This window comes from Tachypleus tridentatus, chromosome 8, assembly GCF_004210375.1.
Source record: "Tachypleus tridentatus isolate NWPU-2018 chromosome 8, ASM421037v1, whole genome shotgun sequence".
NCBI classification, from domain to species: Eukaryota; Metazoa; Arthropoda; class Merostomata; order Xiphosura; family Limulidae; genus Tachypleus; species Tachypleus tridentatus.
Genome location: NC_134832.1, coordinates 144,986,156 through 145,006,556, shown reverse-complemented (window position 1 = coordinate 145,006,556; position 20,401 = coordinate 144,986,156). Strand labels below are relative to the sequence as shown.

The 20,401-nt window shown below is 32.2% G+C and overlaps 1 protein-coding gene across 5 annotated transcripts; it reads left to right on the top strand.

The window, feature by feature from the left end:
* Window positions 1-586: 586 nt before the first annotated feature.
* On the top strand, window positions 587-18,823 carry LOC143223687 (copper homeostasis protein cutC homolog). 5 transcript variants are annotated; one of them, XM_076451982.1, is made up of 9 exons: window positions 587-634; window positions 1,168-1,264; window positions 3,338-3,397; window positions 4,072-4,240; window positions 6,132-6,172; window positions 7,950-7,985; window positions 11,507-11,640; window positions 12,834-12,861; window positions 18,549-18,823. In XM_076451982.1, the coding sequence occupies exons 1-9, from the start codon at window positions 602-604 to the stop codon at window positions 18,770-18,772; spliced, it is 822 nt and encodes a 273-aa protein (XP_076308097.1). In that variant the 5' UTR covers window positions 587-601; the 3' UTR covers window positions 18,773-18,823. The 5 variants fall into 5 exon arrangements, with proteins under 5 accessions (XP_076308097.1, XP_076308101.1, XP_076308102.1 ...); XM_076451986.1 differs by having other exon boundaries at window positions 18,536-18,823; XM_076451984.1 differs by lacking the exon at window positions 587-634 and adding an exon at window positions 793-945.
* Window positions 18,824-20,401: the final 1,578 nt, after the last annotated feature.

Below are 20,401 nucleotides of genomic sequence, written 5' to 3'. Positions count from 1 at the left end.
CATTCTTTAGTTACATATAAAATGTCATGGTTTCAATATAAAAGAGGAAGGAAGGAGAAAATAAGAAAGAAGAAAAGAAAATAGAGCACTTCCGTCTTTGCAGAACTGTTCAGAAGATGTCAGCCTTAGTGTCTGTGGAGAACTTTCAACACTTAAACTTTGTGTATGTTTAAAAGCCCTTTTTACTTCGTTTAACAACGTATCTAGTATACATCATGTCACGACAGAAAGTTTAGTAGGAGTTAAGCTACTTAGTAATTAAGGTGCTTATTAAGGCGTGATTCATATGTATAAGAATACTCCGCTTGTTAAAGTGTGATCCAGATACACCAGGATGCCCTGCTTGTAAAAGTGTCATACAGATATACAAGGATGTCCTGATGTTAAGGTGTGATCCAGATATACAAGGATGGTATGTTTAATGACCTTTGTACTTCGTCTACCGTCTTCTGAGTTACAACGCTAAAATCAGGAGCTCAATTCCTTTCGGTGGATACAGCAGATAGCCCGACGTGGCTTTGCTAAAAGGAAACACACAGACACACACACCTTTTCTAGTTCGCGTAGTAATGTATCTTGGTATACACTATGTCGCGACAGAATGTGGCTTTGTGCTAAAGCAAAGGAAAACTTGGTATATGTTTTCTATATTAATTTTATTTACTTTTATCATAATTATGTCTAGTACTGTAAATATTGTGAAAACTTTCTGATTAAGTTTCATAAATAAATTATTTGTTTAATAATACTAACTTACACAAGGTAAGAAAGATCTTTATTTAAATACGCCATGATTTACACGCGCTAGTCTGTTTTAAAATTAGCCTGAAAGATATTTGAAGGTGAAAAATAGTAAAGAATTATAGGTAGCGCTAGTACTTTGCTTGAATAATTTGTACTACTATTCAACCTGATCTCGGTTATTAACTAAGAGTAAAGTATGAGGTAATGGGTGTTTTACAGTTTTGTTCAATTTTTTTAATAATTACATCAGAGACATAAATACTCTGTTATAAAATCATTTAATTCCAAAAGTATAGGTTTCTTTTAGTTAATTTGAGTAAATAGTAATACTGGCTGCATTGTGTTTGTAGTAGGCCCTTTGTTATTATTTTTAATTTTATATTAGTACGTGTATTTATTGCGAATTTTACTCCTTCCTGTTAGAGTTTAGAAGTCCGAGTCTTCTTGGAAATTGGAGAAGAAAAAATGATGGAGGTGTGTGTAGATTCAATTACATCTGCACTAAACGCACAAAAAGGAGGTTCGTGTCAAGTTCATCTCTAACGGTTTTTGCATATAGTTTATTCGTTTCAAATTGAATAGGTGTATTTTGTCAGGCTTGTAATAACTAATAGTGATATTCATTTCTTCTGCATGAAAACCAAAATTGAAACTGTTCCACCAACTTTTGTCTAAAGACAGTAAAGATAACAGTTAGACTGTTCTACTTTTGTCATTGACATTCACCATAGAATTAGTAAACAAATACCCAATGATAAAACATGTTACTTTACCATAGACTAGGCTTAGCGTTACCTGGTAGTTAGGATGATCTGCTTGTAATTTATATATTGTGGGTTTTGAATCCCTGCCTCTTTCCCTTAAAACCCTGGAAGCATCAGTCTCATTATATGTTAGTAAAAGGAGTAACCTGAGATTTGGCAGTAGATGGTGTAGCCTAGCTGCTTTCCCCTGTAGTCTTATTACAGAATTAGGGTTGAGTACTTGGAGAAATAGGTTGGACCAATTAAATTTTCACAGGAGCCACTGATGCTGCTGATGCATATAAAGTGCCCTACAGGTTTTAAGAATTCTGAACTCTTGAGAATGACAATAACAATAAACTAGACACAAAGCACAGGTAGTAAAGGAGAGGTAATCATATTATCATTACTAATTGTTTCAGTTGTTGATGTTAGTTAGTCATGCATAACATATGTTTGTCTAAAAATGATTATCTATGGATATTTATAATGAAAAAGTATTTAACACCAAAATTAGAAATATGGATATATATTATACTTGATGCATGTTTGTCTGTTTTTGTGATGGAATTTGGAGACTGCTAGTAGTTGTTAGTCATATGTCATGGTGAGATATTTCTTTAATGTGAGAGTGTGGTTTTCTAAAAGTGTTTGATTTAAAAGTGCCTAAAAATTAAATAAACTGATTTTATAAAAATAAGGCTGTAACCTCTTTCTGGTCCATATTAAAGAAGCAGAACATATCCTAGACTGCTTGTCTCATAAAATTACCATTGTGTAAGTTTAGCAAAATAGTTTTAATTAGGATCTGTTTCATATAAAATAGAAAAAAGTATAAAAATGGAAGTATTATATTTTTCATCATTTTATTCAGTATATTTGTTACCATACTGTACTATAAAGATTGAATTAATAGTTGTTCAAGAAGGACTACTTTTTGGATAATCTAAGTTGGTTGGTTCAGATGGAATTAAAGTTAAAAAAGGACAACTTGCCTGATAATTTAAGTTGGATGATGTTATGGATTGCTTTCTTGTTCTTTTTTTGGGTCAATGTGGCATGGAAATGTATGGAATATGTTATGTGAAAACAGATGAGAAGTTTCTAGTATTTCAAACTTGTTGGTTGAAAGATATGTTTTCACATGGTTGGCTGTTTATTCTGATAGGTCAAGGATTGTGGTATGTGATTGACTGGTTTTCTTAAACAGTGTAATCCAGATATTGTCAATTTCCCTTTCTTGGCCTCAATTCAGTGCTAGTGTTTGGTTTGTAATGTCTGTAGCTTATTCGAATTTCTGTTTCTTTGAGTTTTTTCTCTGTCAGTTATTTCTGACATGTCTCCTTCAAATTTGTCTCTTGTCAACACTGTATTCTATGATGGGAAGAATGTTGGTTTATGTTAATCAAACACTATTTAGATATTCTTTTAATTGTTCCCATAGATGTCTGCCTTTTTTTCATAAGTAATTTTACCCACAGCTGTTAAGTGAGTTGTTTATTGCTTCTTCATTTCTGAGTTTTATTTTTAGCAATTTGATATGTGTTAATAAATTATTGAAGAGTTTTGCTGAATGTAAATTAACTTCCACTGATATATTCTATACACTACATAACTGAGTTTTGGTAGTGTCATTCCCCCAGAAACTCATCTGTGTAAACAGATCATATTATTGAGTCCAAAGAATAAACTGGAATGGTTGTTTCATTTTTTTTTAATTTTCCAAATAAACCTGCATTGTTAAAGCATAAGTTGGTAATTGCTTAAAAGCTTATTTAAAAATGGGAAGATATGATTTTCTAAGTTTATTATAATATATGCTCCTCTTATTTTTACTTCTTTGAAAATAGGTGCTTCTCGAATTGAGCTGTGTTCAAGTCTTGCAGAAGGAGGACTGACTCCAAGCATTGGTATGTGTGTGTATACAGTTGTACATGAATTAATGTCAATGAAAGTATATTTATTGAACTTTGATTAATTTGTTAAGTTTACATAATAAAATGGTTTCTTCTACACTACACTTTTTAATTGTTATAAAATATTTTGAGCAGATAATATACAACAGATTAACGTTCTCAGTTTGTAACTAACTTTGGTGGGTAGTCATAATGATGCACTTATTTTATATTGTATAATGTTTTAGTAATAAAGTGCCTGTCACTAATTTTATTTTGAAGTTAACATAATGTACTTGTAAAATGAGAAAGTTTTTAAATTCTAAATTTTCATCAGGTTAGCTACATTCAACTTTCCAAACTGTAAACTTAAATGATTTCTTGTATGCATTTATACAATATTTTCATCCCATTGTTATCCAGTAGCTAATAATTTGTAGATAATGTTGGAGAAAAGCATATAATTTAGAGTTTCAGATTTAGTTGAAAGCTTGTTTGTATTATTCAAGATAGGCTGAGTTTTTACACTAGTTTAAAATTAGAATAGATTCTGAAAATAAGTGTCATTCTCAAATGATAGTGAAAATATGTGTATTACTACTTCTGTTTGTTTATCCAAGTTGCATACAGGTTTGTATAGATATATCGGTGTTGAAGTAATAAAGGTACCATATGTTTGTGGTCTCTAGGATTAATCCAGAGAGTGAAATCCTTGGTTCAGCTGCCAGTATTTGTTATGATCAGGCCTCGAGGAGGGGATTTTTGTTACAGTCAACACGAGCTAGAGGTCATGCTTGCTGATCTGTCAGCAGTAAAAGATAATGGTGTGGATGGTGCTGTTTTAGGAGTTCTTACTAGGTACACATTTCCTACATCTAAAATTAGTGTAGCTAATTCTTCATATACAGAGAACAAAACTAATTTTAACATTATTGAACAGAAACCTGCACATAAAGTCTGTGTATATTATAAATGTGTTTCAGGGGTTTCTCTAAAAAAAAACATTATTGTAAGAATCCATAAGTGAAAGCAAAGGTGAATATGCTGTAACAATTTTAAAATCATCTCAACTGTTATAAACAGTGTTAACGAACCCTAGAACTCTACTGACCAACCGTAATAAGACAGATGTAGCAGTGGTGTATGTGCTATGTATATACACATATACACCCAAGTTTGATGAAAAATAACTGTTAAAATATGGATTAGATGATGCAAGTGAATTATATATATAATCATTAATATTATTTACATCATTTATAAATGAGACTTGTAGGTAGGAATTAATAACACAATGTTATTTTAACAAAGTTTATTTACTTACTGTTTTTTATTACTTGTATTTGAATTAACTTGAATATCATTCACAAGAACTGCCAAACCAACAGCTCACTTTGATGTTCATAATGTTTATAAAAAGTATCCAAACTGTTTATTGAAATTTTTCAAAGACACAGAAATGGTTACGAGAAGGTTAGTAAACATTTTAGTAAGAAATATTGATTATGAATAGTCATATATACAGTAATGTTAGTCTTTTGTATTTTAAAGATGGCTGGTTTAGGTATTAAAACTTTAAAGTACAAAACTACATTTCGACTTTCTTGCATCACTTTCAGGTTAATGAAGAGAGTTTCCTTTTTCCAAATCTGAATTACAACAGTCATTTCAATTTCTGTAATTTAGACTCATGAAGAGACATCGAACAAATATTGAAGGATGATTACATATTGCTAACATTTGTTCACACTAGTTGCTTTTCTCTACCATTGTTTTCAGCTGATTAATGGGTGTCTTACTAAACTTACACATTTCTTTAAATCTTTGCATCTGCTCAGATTTGTGATTCTTGTTTATGTAAAGTTCTTACTGCATGATGTATTGAAAACTACTGAAACTAATATGGTTGATTTTGGTGTTAAGGAAAATCTCTGGCCCTGCTGATATAGCACATTGAAAACTACTGAAACTAATATGGTTGATTTTGGTGTTAAGGACAATAATCTCTGGCCCTGCTGAGGTAGCACATTGAAAACTACTGAAACTAATATGGTTGATTTTGGTGTTAAGGACAATAATCTCTGGCCCTGCTGAGATACCACATTGAAAACTACTGAAACTAATATGGTTGATTTTGGTGTTAAGGACAATAATCTCTGGCCCTACTGAGATAGCACATTGAAAACTACTGAAACTAATATGGTTGATTTTGGTGTTAAGGAAAATAATCTCTGGCCCTGCTGAGCTCTTCAATTTGCTGCATAACAGTGTAAATAAATCTACATGTAAGTATACAATGCTGAACTAGTAATTTGCCTTCCACAAGTCACTTCTATCACAGTTACCTCTGAAACATTTGAGACAAACTGTAAGAGGTTTGAAACATTTCATCTTTCTACTTAAATAAACCTCTGTTGGTTTAAAACTTTGTTTTTTTTCTACCCTTTTCATTTAGGTAGTTGAGTAATTACAGTTTTAAAAGGTGACGGGAGGTAGAAATCAAATGAGGAAAAACAAAAGTTGACAAAAAGAGTTGTACAATATATAAGTACATATTATTGTATTGGAGAAGTGTCTAAGAACTTGTGATATATGAAATTTTTATTGGGTGTCTTTCAGTTAATTGGTGGATGATTTTGTTTAGGCTATATTGGAACTTATAAAAAAGAAGTTTTAAGTTTTGAATTACATACGCTAAAGAAAAAAATTTAATTAGATTTCTCAAACTGTTTTTTAAATATATATTTAGGAATGGTGATGTTGATATGGAGAAATGCCACTGTCTTTTAGGTATGGTTATCTGACTAAAACTTTTTCTCCTTTTCAAGTTAATTTAAAAAAAGCCTTAAATAGGACTATACATAATTTGTTTAAAGTTCTCTGAAGTATTATCTGGTGGAAATGTCATTGACTTATCAGTATTATCCTTATGCTGTAAGGGTTTTGATTACCAGGAATAATTTGCCAAAAATGTTTCTTAAAGCAGTGTGTACAAAATTAAGTAATTTTGATTAACTTGGTATTTGATACTTAACAATTTTTAAAAAAATTACAAAAATTATTTTCTTCTAGATATCTGCCTTGAAATGGTGGTTTTTTTTTCATTTATAATTCAATGTTTAGATTAATTGTAGTATTCAGCCATGTCTAAGTGTAAGGCCAGATTTTTCATATCCTTACACTATAGATAACCACACATACACACCTTGTGTTAAGCAAAACCAACTGCATACATTGATGACTTTGAATATTTGGTCTGAGAGACATATCTGGCAAGTAAGTAAGAATAAAATGCATGCTTGGGTAGCTAGGAAAATGAATAGATTTTTAGATCATTGAGCCTCCATCAGGTCAACACAGGTCTGGAGTTATATGGATAGTTGCCCTTCTGTGATTATCACACTTCCCTTGATCAGTAATTCTGGTATCTGAATCAGTAAACCACAGAATGTTTGTGTCAAATCCTCAATCTTAAAGAAGGGTGTGTCTAATTTGTGCTATAGAGTATACAGATGATATATTAATGATTTGGTAGTGTGGATTTCAAGCAATACATTTTGTTTCAACATCTGAATATCAGGAATTCTAACATCAGTTTCACAAATCCTTTTTCTCATTGTTTGTGGAATAACCAGAGATCAGGATCTTACAGTTAACTTCCACAGAAAGCCTGCATCTAAAGACTCACAAAGCCTTTCTTTCCATTGATAGTAGATTAACCCCAGGTTAATGTTAGAAAACAAGTGTTTAAAGACAGCCATAAACTCTGATGAAAAGTAAGAGACATTAATATGATGTTATCACACAAACCTCAATGCCAGAAAACGTGCTAACATCATACTTGTGTTGAGGTCTATTGTCCAGATGAATTGCAAAAATATTCAAGTCCAATTCAAATCAGCCAAGTGCTTCATAGTCTCCTAATCCAAATAAAATCATATGTACTTTAAATCAGAGGTTTTTAAAACGTCTTTCTGCTGTATAGGAAAAATACACCAATGTTTGGGAGAAAAAAGAACATGAAGATGATATCAGATGAATAAAATTCAGACTTTTGCAATTACAGAATATGTTGCTGACCCAAGCATGAACAGAATTAGTCAAATAAAATCAGATAAACAGTGTGTGGTTTCTTGATGACGTGAAACCATCTTGAAATAAAAATGTATCTCGGGTGTCGGAATTAACACTTGATAAGCAGAGAACAAAGTCTTGACCTTCCTAGGTCATCTTCTGAGATACAGTGTGTGGTTTATTGGTTCAGAAACATACCAGTCAGATGCCAAAATAGAAGTTCTTTAACTCTATAGCAACTGATTTGTGTGAATGCCACTAGAACCACCAGATTGCACTGACCAATCAGATACCAGAGTTTCCTCAACTCAGGAATAGAAGCCTTTCTTTATTGCCATGACAATCAGTATAACTATTTAAATGTCAACAAGTAATGTGTAATGTTATTTTCCCTGTTATTGATGCTAGTTATCCACTGAACTCTTATTAAAGTATTGTAGTTAAATTATTTAGAAAACTGATACTGAAACACGTTTCTAATATTCTATTTTAGAACACGCTCACCCGTTACCTGTAACTTTTCATAGAGGTAAGTCTTTTTATTCACAGTATGTTTTATTCAATGGTTGTATTCTATGTAGTATTTCAACAAAAACTAAAATAGTACATGTCAACAGGCTAAAACATTTGCTATAAAAATACTTTTTTTTAGATGAAGCTATTACCTACTTAGATGTTTTAGTGTCCTCCATAACTCTCAAATTATATCACCATCTACTGCTGATATACTGAAAGTGTTTTGTCTTTAATTAATGATCTCTGTGTTTACGTTTACTAGGATTACCAAGATGGTCAGTAGTCTTTTGAAATGCACTCAATACCTCATAGGTTATTTTTAATATTTTTGTCAAAACTGAAAGTTAATGAGCAAGTCTGTTTGTGTGTACTAGTAACTGGTTTAGTGTTATTTGTCTTTTAGTCTCAAAAGTTTGTTGTGTTATGTATTTGACTCAAAAAATTGGTTTTGTGTCTAGTACAAAAGCTGATTTGGTGTTATGTGTTTGGCTCAATATTTGGTTTTGTCATGTGTGGTAGTAGCTCAGTCAGTGTTAATTATGTGTTGTGGGCCTATGATTGCTCTGTGTGTTTATGGTGGTATATTCTTGATTTGAAACACATTAGCTTAACACCATAACACTAGTGAATTGTGAAGGTGAACTTCCTTATCTTCTGCTGTAGGTTTAACTTTGTTAAAGAGATGTATCATTTTTAAAGTAACACTTGTGCATAATATCTTTATGTATTTGGAGCTTATGGTTGATGAAGTGATTTAAAAATAAAATATTGAAATACATAAATCGTAACATGTTTTTAACCCTTTTGCAATGTGTCAGGAGTCAAAGGCTGTTTTGTCGCATTGGTGGACTTGCATTCATATGTTTATTGAAAAATTTATTCAAACTTTTATTTAACAAGTTTTATAAACTTGTCAATAAGTTTGGAATCAAATTGTAGATTATAATTCAGACTTTAATATTATGTACAAGTTAACTTCTTAATTTAAATGTTAAAATAACACACCAAAATGTCAATTTTTGTGGGTCATGTGGTATGTTGAAAGCAGTGCTGGCTAAAATTAGATATTTGTGGTATCAAAATACTAAGTCTGTATATAGTTTTGTATGAATTAGGAACTCGAATTGCCTATATTGTTAAACTATAATATAAAATAAAAACCTTGTATTCTTTTACTTCTTGAGATGCAGTTTATGTATTGAATCAAACACAGTGACCCTGTTCACCTATTTGGAAACAGTCTCTCATACGCATTTTCTTCAATATATGACATGTGAATAACCAATTAACAGCTTAGAATGTCCCCTACTGGTTTTTTTCATCCATTTTAATCTGTTAAAAGGCTATGACATTCATTTAAACCAAAATTCAAAAGAAGTATGTTGCATTTTTAGTCTACTCGAAAGTTCATATTTTTCTAAACCTAAGTACAACTTAGTTATTAGGCTTGATAAATTTTGGTATAGTTGTGTGGTTTCAATATGGTAATTTATGACTTTCTGGCTATTGAACTATAAAGGGTGGCCCATAAGTCCCTACCCATCCATATGTTATTATGTTATATTCAATTATTCATGTATTATAAACTTGTTTCTTTTTTTTTTTCAGAGAAATATGGCTGATGTAAGCCCATTTACACTAAAATGTCTCGCAGAACATGGCATCGCATAATATTATGCAGCGAGAATGAGGGACAGCACACACATACACTGGATACATAAGATATATGGATGGGTAGGAACTTACAGGCCACCCTGTATATATAAAACCTAAAAATATGTTTTATATCATCCATGTGCAAAATTTTAAAAGGCTTAGCAACTCAGTTAAAAGGTCATAGCTATAAGAGATAATTATTTGCTTTACTACTTTATTTATTGTTCTATATTTTAAGAGAAATAAGTTTAACTATAATAATTAAAATGTGACTATTACAAAATGCTAGTCAACTAAAACACAGCCAAGACAGGGTCACTTTGTAAAGGTTATAGGTCAGTTTTATATCATTGGATATGGTAACACAAGTGTCCATACACTGCACCAATGCAAGTTATGTGATGTAATAATAAATATATAATGTTATGAGACTCAAGCTACTTAAACTCAACATTTGTATTTTCGTGTTATAGGTTGTAGTCATTCTAGCATGAAAAAAAGCATAATCTATATTTATTTCTTAATTTTAATATGGTTACAAGGTTGGTCAAACTGACAGATCCCACATAGTTAGGGTTGAGAAAATAACAGACAAAATATAATCTTACAGAAGACAAATGTTTGAAATGTGTTTAGGAAGATTTTTGAAGTACATAAATAATATATCAAGATTTTTGAAATAAGAATAGTTTTTACCTTAACATGAAATACCTTTGCCATGTAACTAGTAAAAAAATAACTTGATATTTTCACAAACAAATCTTTAATAAAAATCTGATTTTGTATGTGTGTGTGTGTGTGTGTGTGAGTACAAAAAACTTGTAATCTTTAATAAACCTGTACTAAATTTTGTGAAAATACACATACTGCACCACAAATTACAGTATAAATCTTTAATGCGTGCAAATTCATATACAAACTTGTGTATATTATACTGAGCTCATTGTAAAAGAGTTAATTTTATGGCAAAATATATTAAAGGCACTATTTAAACATTCAAATTGACTATCCATAATGTTGCCAAAATTGTGGCCTGTTGTTCCTTGTAACAAGACAGCTTATCGGAACTAGAATTTCGTCTGACTGGAACTTCTTAAATTAGCTTATGCTAAGGAAACTTACGTATAAATTGTTTTACTTTCAATTTAGTATTTGTCAGTTAACTTCTGTAAATAAAAGGAAGCTACCTTTTTACCTGTCATAACAACCTATCTTCTTGTGATACTTATTAACAAGCTACCTTTTTACCTGTCATAACAACCTATCTTCTTGTGATACTTATTAACAAGCTACCTTTTTACCTGTCATAACAACCTATCTTCTTGTGATACTTATTAACAAGCTACCTTTTTACCTGTCATAACAACCTATCTTCTTGTGATACTTATTAACAAGCTACCTTTTTTACCTGTCATAACAACCTATCTTCTTGTGATACTTATTAACAAGCTACCTTTTACCTGTCATAACAACCTATCTTATTGTGATACTTATTAACAAGCTACCTTTTTACCTGTCATAACAACCTATCTTCTTGTGATACTTATTAACAAGCTACCTTTTTACCTGTCATAACAACCTATCTTGTGATACAAGTAAATCTTTTAAAGTAACCAAAGTAGCATTATGTGCAAAGAATCAGATGTGGCAGAATTCTGCCAGTTTCAATGCATTCCATGCATTAATTGCATTACAGTTTTAAGCTGGGTTAATTTCTTTCAATTCAAAAGAAGATACAGCTTCCTTCATGTGTTTTCCCTTATGGGACTCAGTTGTTTTTTCTGTAAAATAGAATTTATTTTCAGTTATTTATATTTCTTTTACAATTCTCAAGTATTGAAATGTTTATAAAAAAAATTTTTTTTTTTTTTCTGTTAGCTTTTGACTTGGTTCAAGACCCTTTAAAAGCTCTAAGTGCAGTGAAAGCATTAGGGTGTCAAAGATTATTGACCAGTGGTCAAGCACAATCAGCATTAGATGGCCTTTCCCTTATTGCACAACTTGTAAAAGAGGTATGTTTTGTAACAGGTTCTAAATTATGATTAACATCTATAACTGTATACCTGACCAGGCATGGCTAGGTAGTTAGGATACTTGACTCATAATCTGAGGGTTGTGGGCTTGAATCCCTGTCATACCAAACATGTTTGCCCTTTCAGCCATGGGGATGGTTTAATGTGACAGTCAATCCACCTATTTGTTGGTAAAAGAATATCCCAAGAATTGCAGTAGGCGAGTGGTGATGACTTGCTGCCTTTCCTTTAGTCTTACACTGCTAAATTATGGATGCCTAGCACAGATGACTCTCATGTAGCTTTGCATGAAATTCAAAACAAACTATATACCTATATAGCTAATTCAACTAAATGAAGCATTGGAAATATGTATAACAAAATTTCATTTATATAACATAGTATTAGATATCTCCAAAATGACTTCTATCACTTTGAAAAGTGGAGGAAAAAAAATCAAAACTTGAGATTTTGTACTGTTGTGAGTCAAACTATTACCCTCACAAAGTGAAACCTCTAAATATGTCAGTTAATGGACTGTTTAGTGTTTTGTTATTTTATTAGGATTTCTCAAGGGACTTCACAATTCAAGAAATGAACAGTATTGTGAGCTGCATCTTTAACATATTAATTGAGATGTTTATTTGCTAAAGGAAAGGTGTAATTATGTCATGATGGTGACATAATGATGTGGAAATTATGAAATAAGCAGAAAAAGAAGACAATACAAATGTTAAAACCAGTGAAACAGTTAACAAAGTATTCAATAAAAAAGTTCACTGTTGGTGAGACAGAGTTATTGTATCTGTGATTACAGTTGTGCAGGTGAGTTTTGCATTTATGAGTTAGGTGTACCTTGGTATTTAGAAGTTCTTTCAAACATTGTTTCAACTGCTGTTTTGGTTTTAACCTACAATTTGTATTAAAGTGAAAGAAGAAATAAACTAATCTGATATTGTTAGGTAGACTTGGCCTACCATTATTTCTACCTAATAATGCAAAATAACCGACCTGATGATACAACATGTTTCAACAGAATGATTTTAAAGTTGCTTTTTTTTAAAAAAAAACAAACAAACTCAGAATTAACAATAAATGATAAAACATGTTCACTAGCTGTTCAGATCTGACATTTTAGTTTGTTGAAACATAACCAACTTCTTAATGAAGCATCCCTTGTTTTTCATATACAGTCTGGAGATTTCCTTTCCATAATGCCAGGTATGTTGTTTTTTTCTCAATTTAGTACTTTTATCATAATGTGGAATGAAGCATAGTATATAGAACAAACCATGCAGTTGTTATTGTAGAAAAAAAGCATTATAAATAACTGGGTTTAGTGTCTTGATCATCCATAGCATGGAATGAAGGTTAGTCTTTAAGGCTAACCAAGTACTTATTATTGTAGGAAAACATTACAAATTTAGTGCTTTTACCATTCTATAATTTGGAATTAAGGTTAGTGTTTAGAACTGACCAGATAGTTATATTTCTAGAAAAATGCAACTATTTTAGTTTATTGCTTTTCCATAACATAGCATGGACTGAAGTTAAACAAGTAGGTTTTATTCTAGGAGAACATTACAGATATCTTCATGTAGTTTTTACTGTAGTATGTGATGAAGGGTAGCATTTAAAGCTAACAGAATAGTTATTCTAGAAAAACATCATAAATATCTGTTTTACCATGTTGTGGTTAGTGTTTAGAGGTGACCAAGTATTTACTATTGTAGAAAAATATAACAAGTATTATTGTAGTATGAGTGGTTTTACAGGTGTTAAGAGATATTCTTTTAAATTAACTGATAGATCAGGTTTCATGTGTTAAAATTATAATTAGTTCACACACTGTCAAAATATGTCCTCCCACGTACGAGTCAAAACATGAACAGACCAAGTTATGACCAAACAGTTAAATAATGTTGTAAAACGTTTGTCTCCTAACTTTAAAACACTTCACTTCCGTTTTCTAACAGGATTTCCTCAATATTGGTGTAATGTTTCCAGTAGCATAGTCTCCCTGCAGTTCTAACCAAACATGCACAAGGCCACTTCATTGGATCAACCCCACATTGGAAAGGAATGTTGATTATAATTCCAAATTCACTGTGTATTTAGGCAAAATATAGCAAGATTTTAGTAAAGTGTGACACTCCATTTTATACAAACTGTTTTAGAAAAGTATTTGTACTCAAGTTATGTTTGTATATTGCATATGACACTTGGACTCTGATCCTGACACATAATAGTGTAAGGTGATGCTCATGTGAATAATGAAATTTTGTTTATAAACCAATTTCTACATTACATTGACATAACCTCTAGAACATACAAAATGTTTATCTATAATTTTTTTAGTATGACTGTATATTAATTGTTATTTACTATAAATTATCACTAAATCAGTAGTGTAGGCTAAAAATGAAGAATTGATGACTGTGGCATCATATGAATAGTGTGTTGAAAGGTCATAAGACACCCACTTCAACCTCTAACTGTACACATAGGGTTAATTTTCCATCATAATTATTTCCACATACTATGAACTCTATACATAATGTGTGTGTGTGTGTGTGTGACTATGTCATAATTTTTCCATCCCTACTGTGAAAATGCTTAACCTAGTTTCATGAAATGCTGTGTAACCAACTACATAGTTCCTGGGTCTGATATGATACTCTACCTTTGCTCATAAGATTAGGTTTTCTCATTTTATCAAAAGTTTTCATCAACCCTTTATTGGAATCCAAAGTTATAACATGTCTCTCATGCATTGCTTCTTCACTGATAAGGAAAAAAAACTACATGATGCACTTGACTACTTCTATGCAACACTACAAAATTATCACTTTGAAGTTTGGTACTGCTCAAGTGTAGACACCTTTCTTTAGATCACTGATTACCCTAGAAGTGGTTTAACTTTATTTACCTTAGTTTAACTTAATTTAATTTTACTTTTCTTTGAGAATATTTGAATTATTCGTGTTTGCTATGCATTTTTTGCTAGTTTAATATCTAACCTATTCCATAGTTGCTATTACTTGTTACTTTTATTACTGCACTTTGGGCCACAGGTATGAACGACCAGTTGGGAATTTCTTTGCTTTTGTTTACATGGAGATGGAGAAGTCTTCTTCCTCCTACTTTTTGAGCCTTTTACAGGCACATGCTGACAAAATTTTGACACCCCTCTCAAGGGTTTGCCATGCCTACACCCATCATTCTGAGGATTCTGTTCAGCCCTTGTTGATTTTCTCTGAGATTACATCTCAGGTATGTGATGTTTCACCTGTTGCCATAATTATTTTGACCTTCCTTATTGTTTCTGGTTTGCATTTTTCCTGTTCATTCTACCTGTGCCCCAGTTTCCCACCTTGGTCTTCCTCTGACACTCTTTGTAATACCTTACCTTGATCCTCTCCCTGTCTGAGGCTTTTCACAGAAACCATATGAAATTTTTTAAGGACATCCTCTTCCTTTCAACTGTAGGCTGAGTGTTGCCTTTGGCTCTGGCCCTACACACATGGGTTATAATACTGTATTGTCATAGACACATCACCTGGCCCCATATACATGAGACCTCTTTTCTGATGTTTTGAGTATGACATAGCTATTGTCTCCTTGGAGTTGCAGGTGGCTTCAGTCCAACAATGATACACCATTTCTAGAGGATGTACCATTGGGCATGGCTCTTTGTCTTGTTTCCCTACCTTACTCTTCACAGCTGGACTGCAGTTGACTGTTTTATCACAGCAATACATGACATGCAGGCAACTGGGGAGTTTGGGACTGGTGTTAGCTCATCTAACAATTTTCTCTCCAACATGCATATTCAATATTTTCAATTACAGGGTTTCATCTATCCTGTTTTCACCTTCTGCTCAGGATACCTGGTCATGCCAGTAGCTATCCGAGGCAGTACTCAACCTCCTCACCAAACAGATTATTGTATCTGATCCATGCGGGTAGTTTGGAATTTACTCTCACCAGTTAACCTATTGTGGGGTAGTATACCTCTTTTTATCACCCATATCAACTTGCAGTATTAAGTAAGGTGAATACTGTATACAGTACCAGCTGACAGCTAGCAATGGTGGAGACAGCTGATATTCTGTTGAACAACCAGGTGAAAGGAAGAAAGTTGGAGGAAGAGAGAATTGGAGAAAAGGTCTTTGGGTAAAAAGTAGACTAAGCCCCATGTGGATGGAAAAATGTGATCAAAAGGATTGAATCCTGGCAACTGGGCATCCACAGGATCCAACTCAAGTTAATTGTCACTGACAAGCTTAATGAGTGTGATGCCAGATAGAAAATTAGAAAGTGTGAATTGGAAACTAAGTTGAGGTACAGTGGTGGAGAATTGGATTTAGTTCATTGAGGGGACAGCCACAGCCTGTGATTTAATCAACCCAGGAATTGCTCCAAAACCTGCAGGCAAAGATCTTGTAGAAGGAATGAAAGAAGTCAAACTATGAATAGGAGAGTATCCACATTTAACAATTCCCCACAACAAAGAGTTGAGCAAACTAGAAAATAATAGAAGTGGAACAGGAATTGCCTGCAAGTTTCTATGAGCATGTTAGAATGCCTCAGACTTGAGGTGTTAACAGGAGATGTAATAAAGTATGGTCAAACAGATCAGGCAAAGACAGGAGTATTGGGCACTGGAGAGTAAAACTGATGCCAAGTAGTCTGCTCCCCTGCCCCTTCAAAGAAAGCAACAAAAAAGACAAGTTTAATCCTAAACATGGGAATCAGAAAAGAGATTCAAAATGATTTAAATCAAGGATATAAGAATCAGATAGATGGGGAAGGTTGCAGGAGCATAACTGGTCAAGGAAAGGGTGAACAAAATTAGTAAAGAGTCAGCATTAAAAATAACACAGGAGGAAAAAAAGTTTTTCACACCTGTGGAATTAAGTCTTGATACTGCAAAAATGTTTATGGTTTCTCTTCAACAAGGAGAGAGATTCCCAAGGCACAACTAGGAGAAGCAAACAATCTAATTTTCCTCCTTTTTTTCTACAAATGAAGAACACCAGCTGGTAATATCTTGTACTATGTTGTTACCATCATGGGTTTCAGGGGCACATTAAGTGGGGATGACATCATGATAAATGTGTATAGTTGGTTCTCTTACACAACTTGAATCTTCAGCTTCTGCCCCTTGTTTTGAAGGGAGAACAAAGGGGATGAACTTGATTGTTTTGGCACTGAGCACATCAAAAAAATGAATGATAATTGACATGTGCAAAAATGGTTAATGTGCAAAGAAGTGCATTGCCTTTCTATTGATGGAGGGTTTTTGCTGTATAATAATATCCTTATGAAGCAGTGCATTTTAAAAGAAACCTTGTAACATTAAGTGGGAATTGTCTAAAGGCTAGTGGCATGTAAAACTCAAAGATAGATGCAAGGGAAGGTAGCTCAGTTGTGTGAAGATATCTTGTCTCAAAACTACTCCAGTTATTCCAGCAGGATGGTTGCTCTAATTTATTAAGTAGTTTCACTTATTCAATCCACATGGTTTTCCTACAATTTTTTTCTTCCCATATAATTGGGTCAGTGTTCATGTTTATCGTTTTTAGTTTTCATTCAAAATTTAGTTAAAATTATTCACTGTATGTCAATGAAATCAGTATCCAAATGCACTTTGTCACTCAGATATCTATATTAAGTTTTTCTGTAATTTAAAAAGATGTACTTAATGTGTCTTCTCTGTGTTACATGACATGTGATCTGAATTCTCCCTTGTACATTCTGTATCTTACCTGATTCATATTTCAGATTGCCAAACTACAGATCATTACAAGTACATACTAAACTTTCAAACTCCTACCTTCGAGATTTGCTGAGATCAATAATTTTGTCAAATTCACTGAAGAAGCTCCTTGTCTGATTTTGTTGTACTCTTTGTTAATATCTCTTACAAAGTTGGTGGATGTCTTTATAACAAATAGATAGAGCATTTTCTCCACTATAAAAATAGAGTTGTTGTTTAGATTTGCTACATAAATCATTAGTTAACAGAATTTAATTTTGTTCTGAACACTTACATACTTTTAACTTCTTCATAGTTTAGTTAGAAAGCCAATTAAGTATTTTGAAATATTCTATTCTAGTGACTGATACACGTTTTATAGTAATACAATGCTACACTAATTTTTATTTGAACCAAAAAAAGGTGAGGTGTAGCACAGTTATGTTTAGCTTGTAAAAAGAGTCACAGATGGCTAATGGGTTTTTGATGGGGATTGTGGTCCAAACTACAAGAAATAAAACCATAAAATTAAAACACCTTTAAAAAAGGTTAAGGGTCAAAATTATGAATGAGAAAATTGAAAACCTAACAAAATGATGTATTAAAAAGAAAGAGAAAAGAAGTTCTTTATATTATTTGAAATTTTCCCACTTTTTATTTCATTATGTATTAACAGTTGGTATTAGGGTAGTTAAAGTTCTACTGAAAAATTTTAGGATTGTATCCTCATGCTGATAAGACAAACAACATACTCCTGTCCCCTAATGGCTCAGCTCAACATCTGTAGATTTATAATGCTAGAAAATGAGTTTTTATACTTTTTGTAGGCATAGCACAAACAGCCCATTGTGCACCTTTGTGCTTCACTAAAAAAAAAACAACAACTCAACTTACCCATAATTTTCCAACAAGGGGGGTAGTGCTTTAAACACTGAAGTATGAAACTTAAATTTATGTATAAAATTTTGTCAACATCAGTTGAAGCTTTTAAAAGGAAAGAACTCGAGTTCTGTTTGTTGTTTGAGTTGCTAAAGATAAATTTTATATTGTTGATTGTAACTTTGTTATTGATTTATTTGATTTTGAAAGTAATAAGTTTATTGCCAAGGTTAGATAGTTTATATACATTTAAAGTTTCCTACGTCAGGAGGTGGAATCACAGAAACTAACGTAGAAGAGATATTGTCCAAATCAGGAGCAACAGAATTTCATGCATCTGCCAGTGTGTACATTGCATCAGAGATGACTTGTAGATCTTCTGTCACCATGGGAACTCAGAGTTGCGAACAGAGGTGGAAAGTTTGTGATCCCAAAAGAGTAACTAACATGGTGAAACTTGCTCAAAATGTCATAAATTCCAGGCTTGCATAAATATTATTATATTGTATGGACAAAATAAAGTTGATTACTTTGTCATAGCAACTATTGTTGTCCATATTTTGTATTTTTTCTGCATTGGTAAGATTGATAGCACACCACAGTAAAAGTTGTATATCTTTACTCAGTTACATTTAGTCCTAAATCCATAAAGTTAGGTGAAGTAATGATAAAAAATAACATATAATAACCATTAATGAAGGAAACATTACAAGAAAAGGATAAGGTATATCAAACCACTATTGATGAGAAATAAGTACAATCCATAAAATCTGCTAAGTCTGAGAACTAATTACCTAGTGTACAAGACTCAAGTTATAATGGAATGCCCAAATGTAACACGTCTGAGGGAGGGTATACTCTCCATGCATCCCATGCTCTGATAGTCTGTAAAAATTGTCATTATTCACATGGTAAATGGCAAGTACACAAGCTTTAAGTGATTCAGAACAAATCACTAGAATGAAATTACCTAACTTCTTTGAAGAACTCCATTATTAAAACTACATGTCTGGAACGTTAATTCTTAAAATTTTAGTGTAAATAATTATAGTAGACAATATTGGCAGGAAATGGGTGTATGAAGAGTTTTAATCAACTTTGCACTTACAAGAGGATTCCAAAAAAGCAGCAAGAAATAGTGAATACAACAAAGTAATTCAGGGAAACTAATAACTAAAGCAATTGCTATATTAAGAACTTAAAATTAAAAGTTAAACTATTAGTTGTCACACTATTTGTTATTATAACCAGCATATACCTTGTCAAAAATTACAGGGCCAGTATTACCACTCCCATCCCATAGTATACACTAACTGAAGTAAATTTTGTGGAATCAAGCTTCACCAACATAGAGTGGAGAAGTGCAGTCAAACATCGGTAAATTCTTCTGTGAGCCAATCAGAATTAAGATTATTCATGGCATATTAATATAATAACTATTGGTAAAAATTAGACTAATAACTTCTAATATATATAGAAATATCAATTAAGAATTTATCCTATAACATCTCATAACAGTAAAAAAAATTACTTTTTAATATCCCATAATAGTTTTGTTGATAATCAACAATGTATATTATTGAAAACCATCAATGGAAATGTTCTTGACAGTATAACAACTCATAATAGTTTTGTTGCTAAGTGATGATATATATTATTGAGCATTACCAAAAATGGAGTGTGAAAATGTTCTTGACAGTGACAAAGGGAATAAGGCATGTTCATAGAATAATAGTACATTAACTTAACAGCTTCTAATACATATAAAATAGCTTAATTCAGAAAGGATTTAAGTTTAAAACTGAATCAATATTTTTACTTTTATGTAGTTGACTGTAGGCTAGATGATCCCACACTACATCTGCACCTTTGACTTAAAATACCAACACTTACTACACTTATAAAGTTTCGTGGTTTACACACTCTCAGTGCCCAATTCCACCCCTGTCACTAAAATCTTAATAGGCAGAGAGTAAGCAAAATGTATTATAACTTTTCTAACTCCTCGTTTACTTCAGAAATAAAGCGTGACGTGACACATGCTCACTTTTATGCAAGTTAGAATACCTAATTGAAACATAACTTTTGACAAACTACAAGACACTATGATGTGATAATACT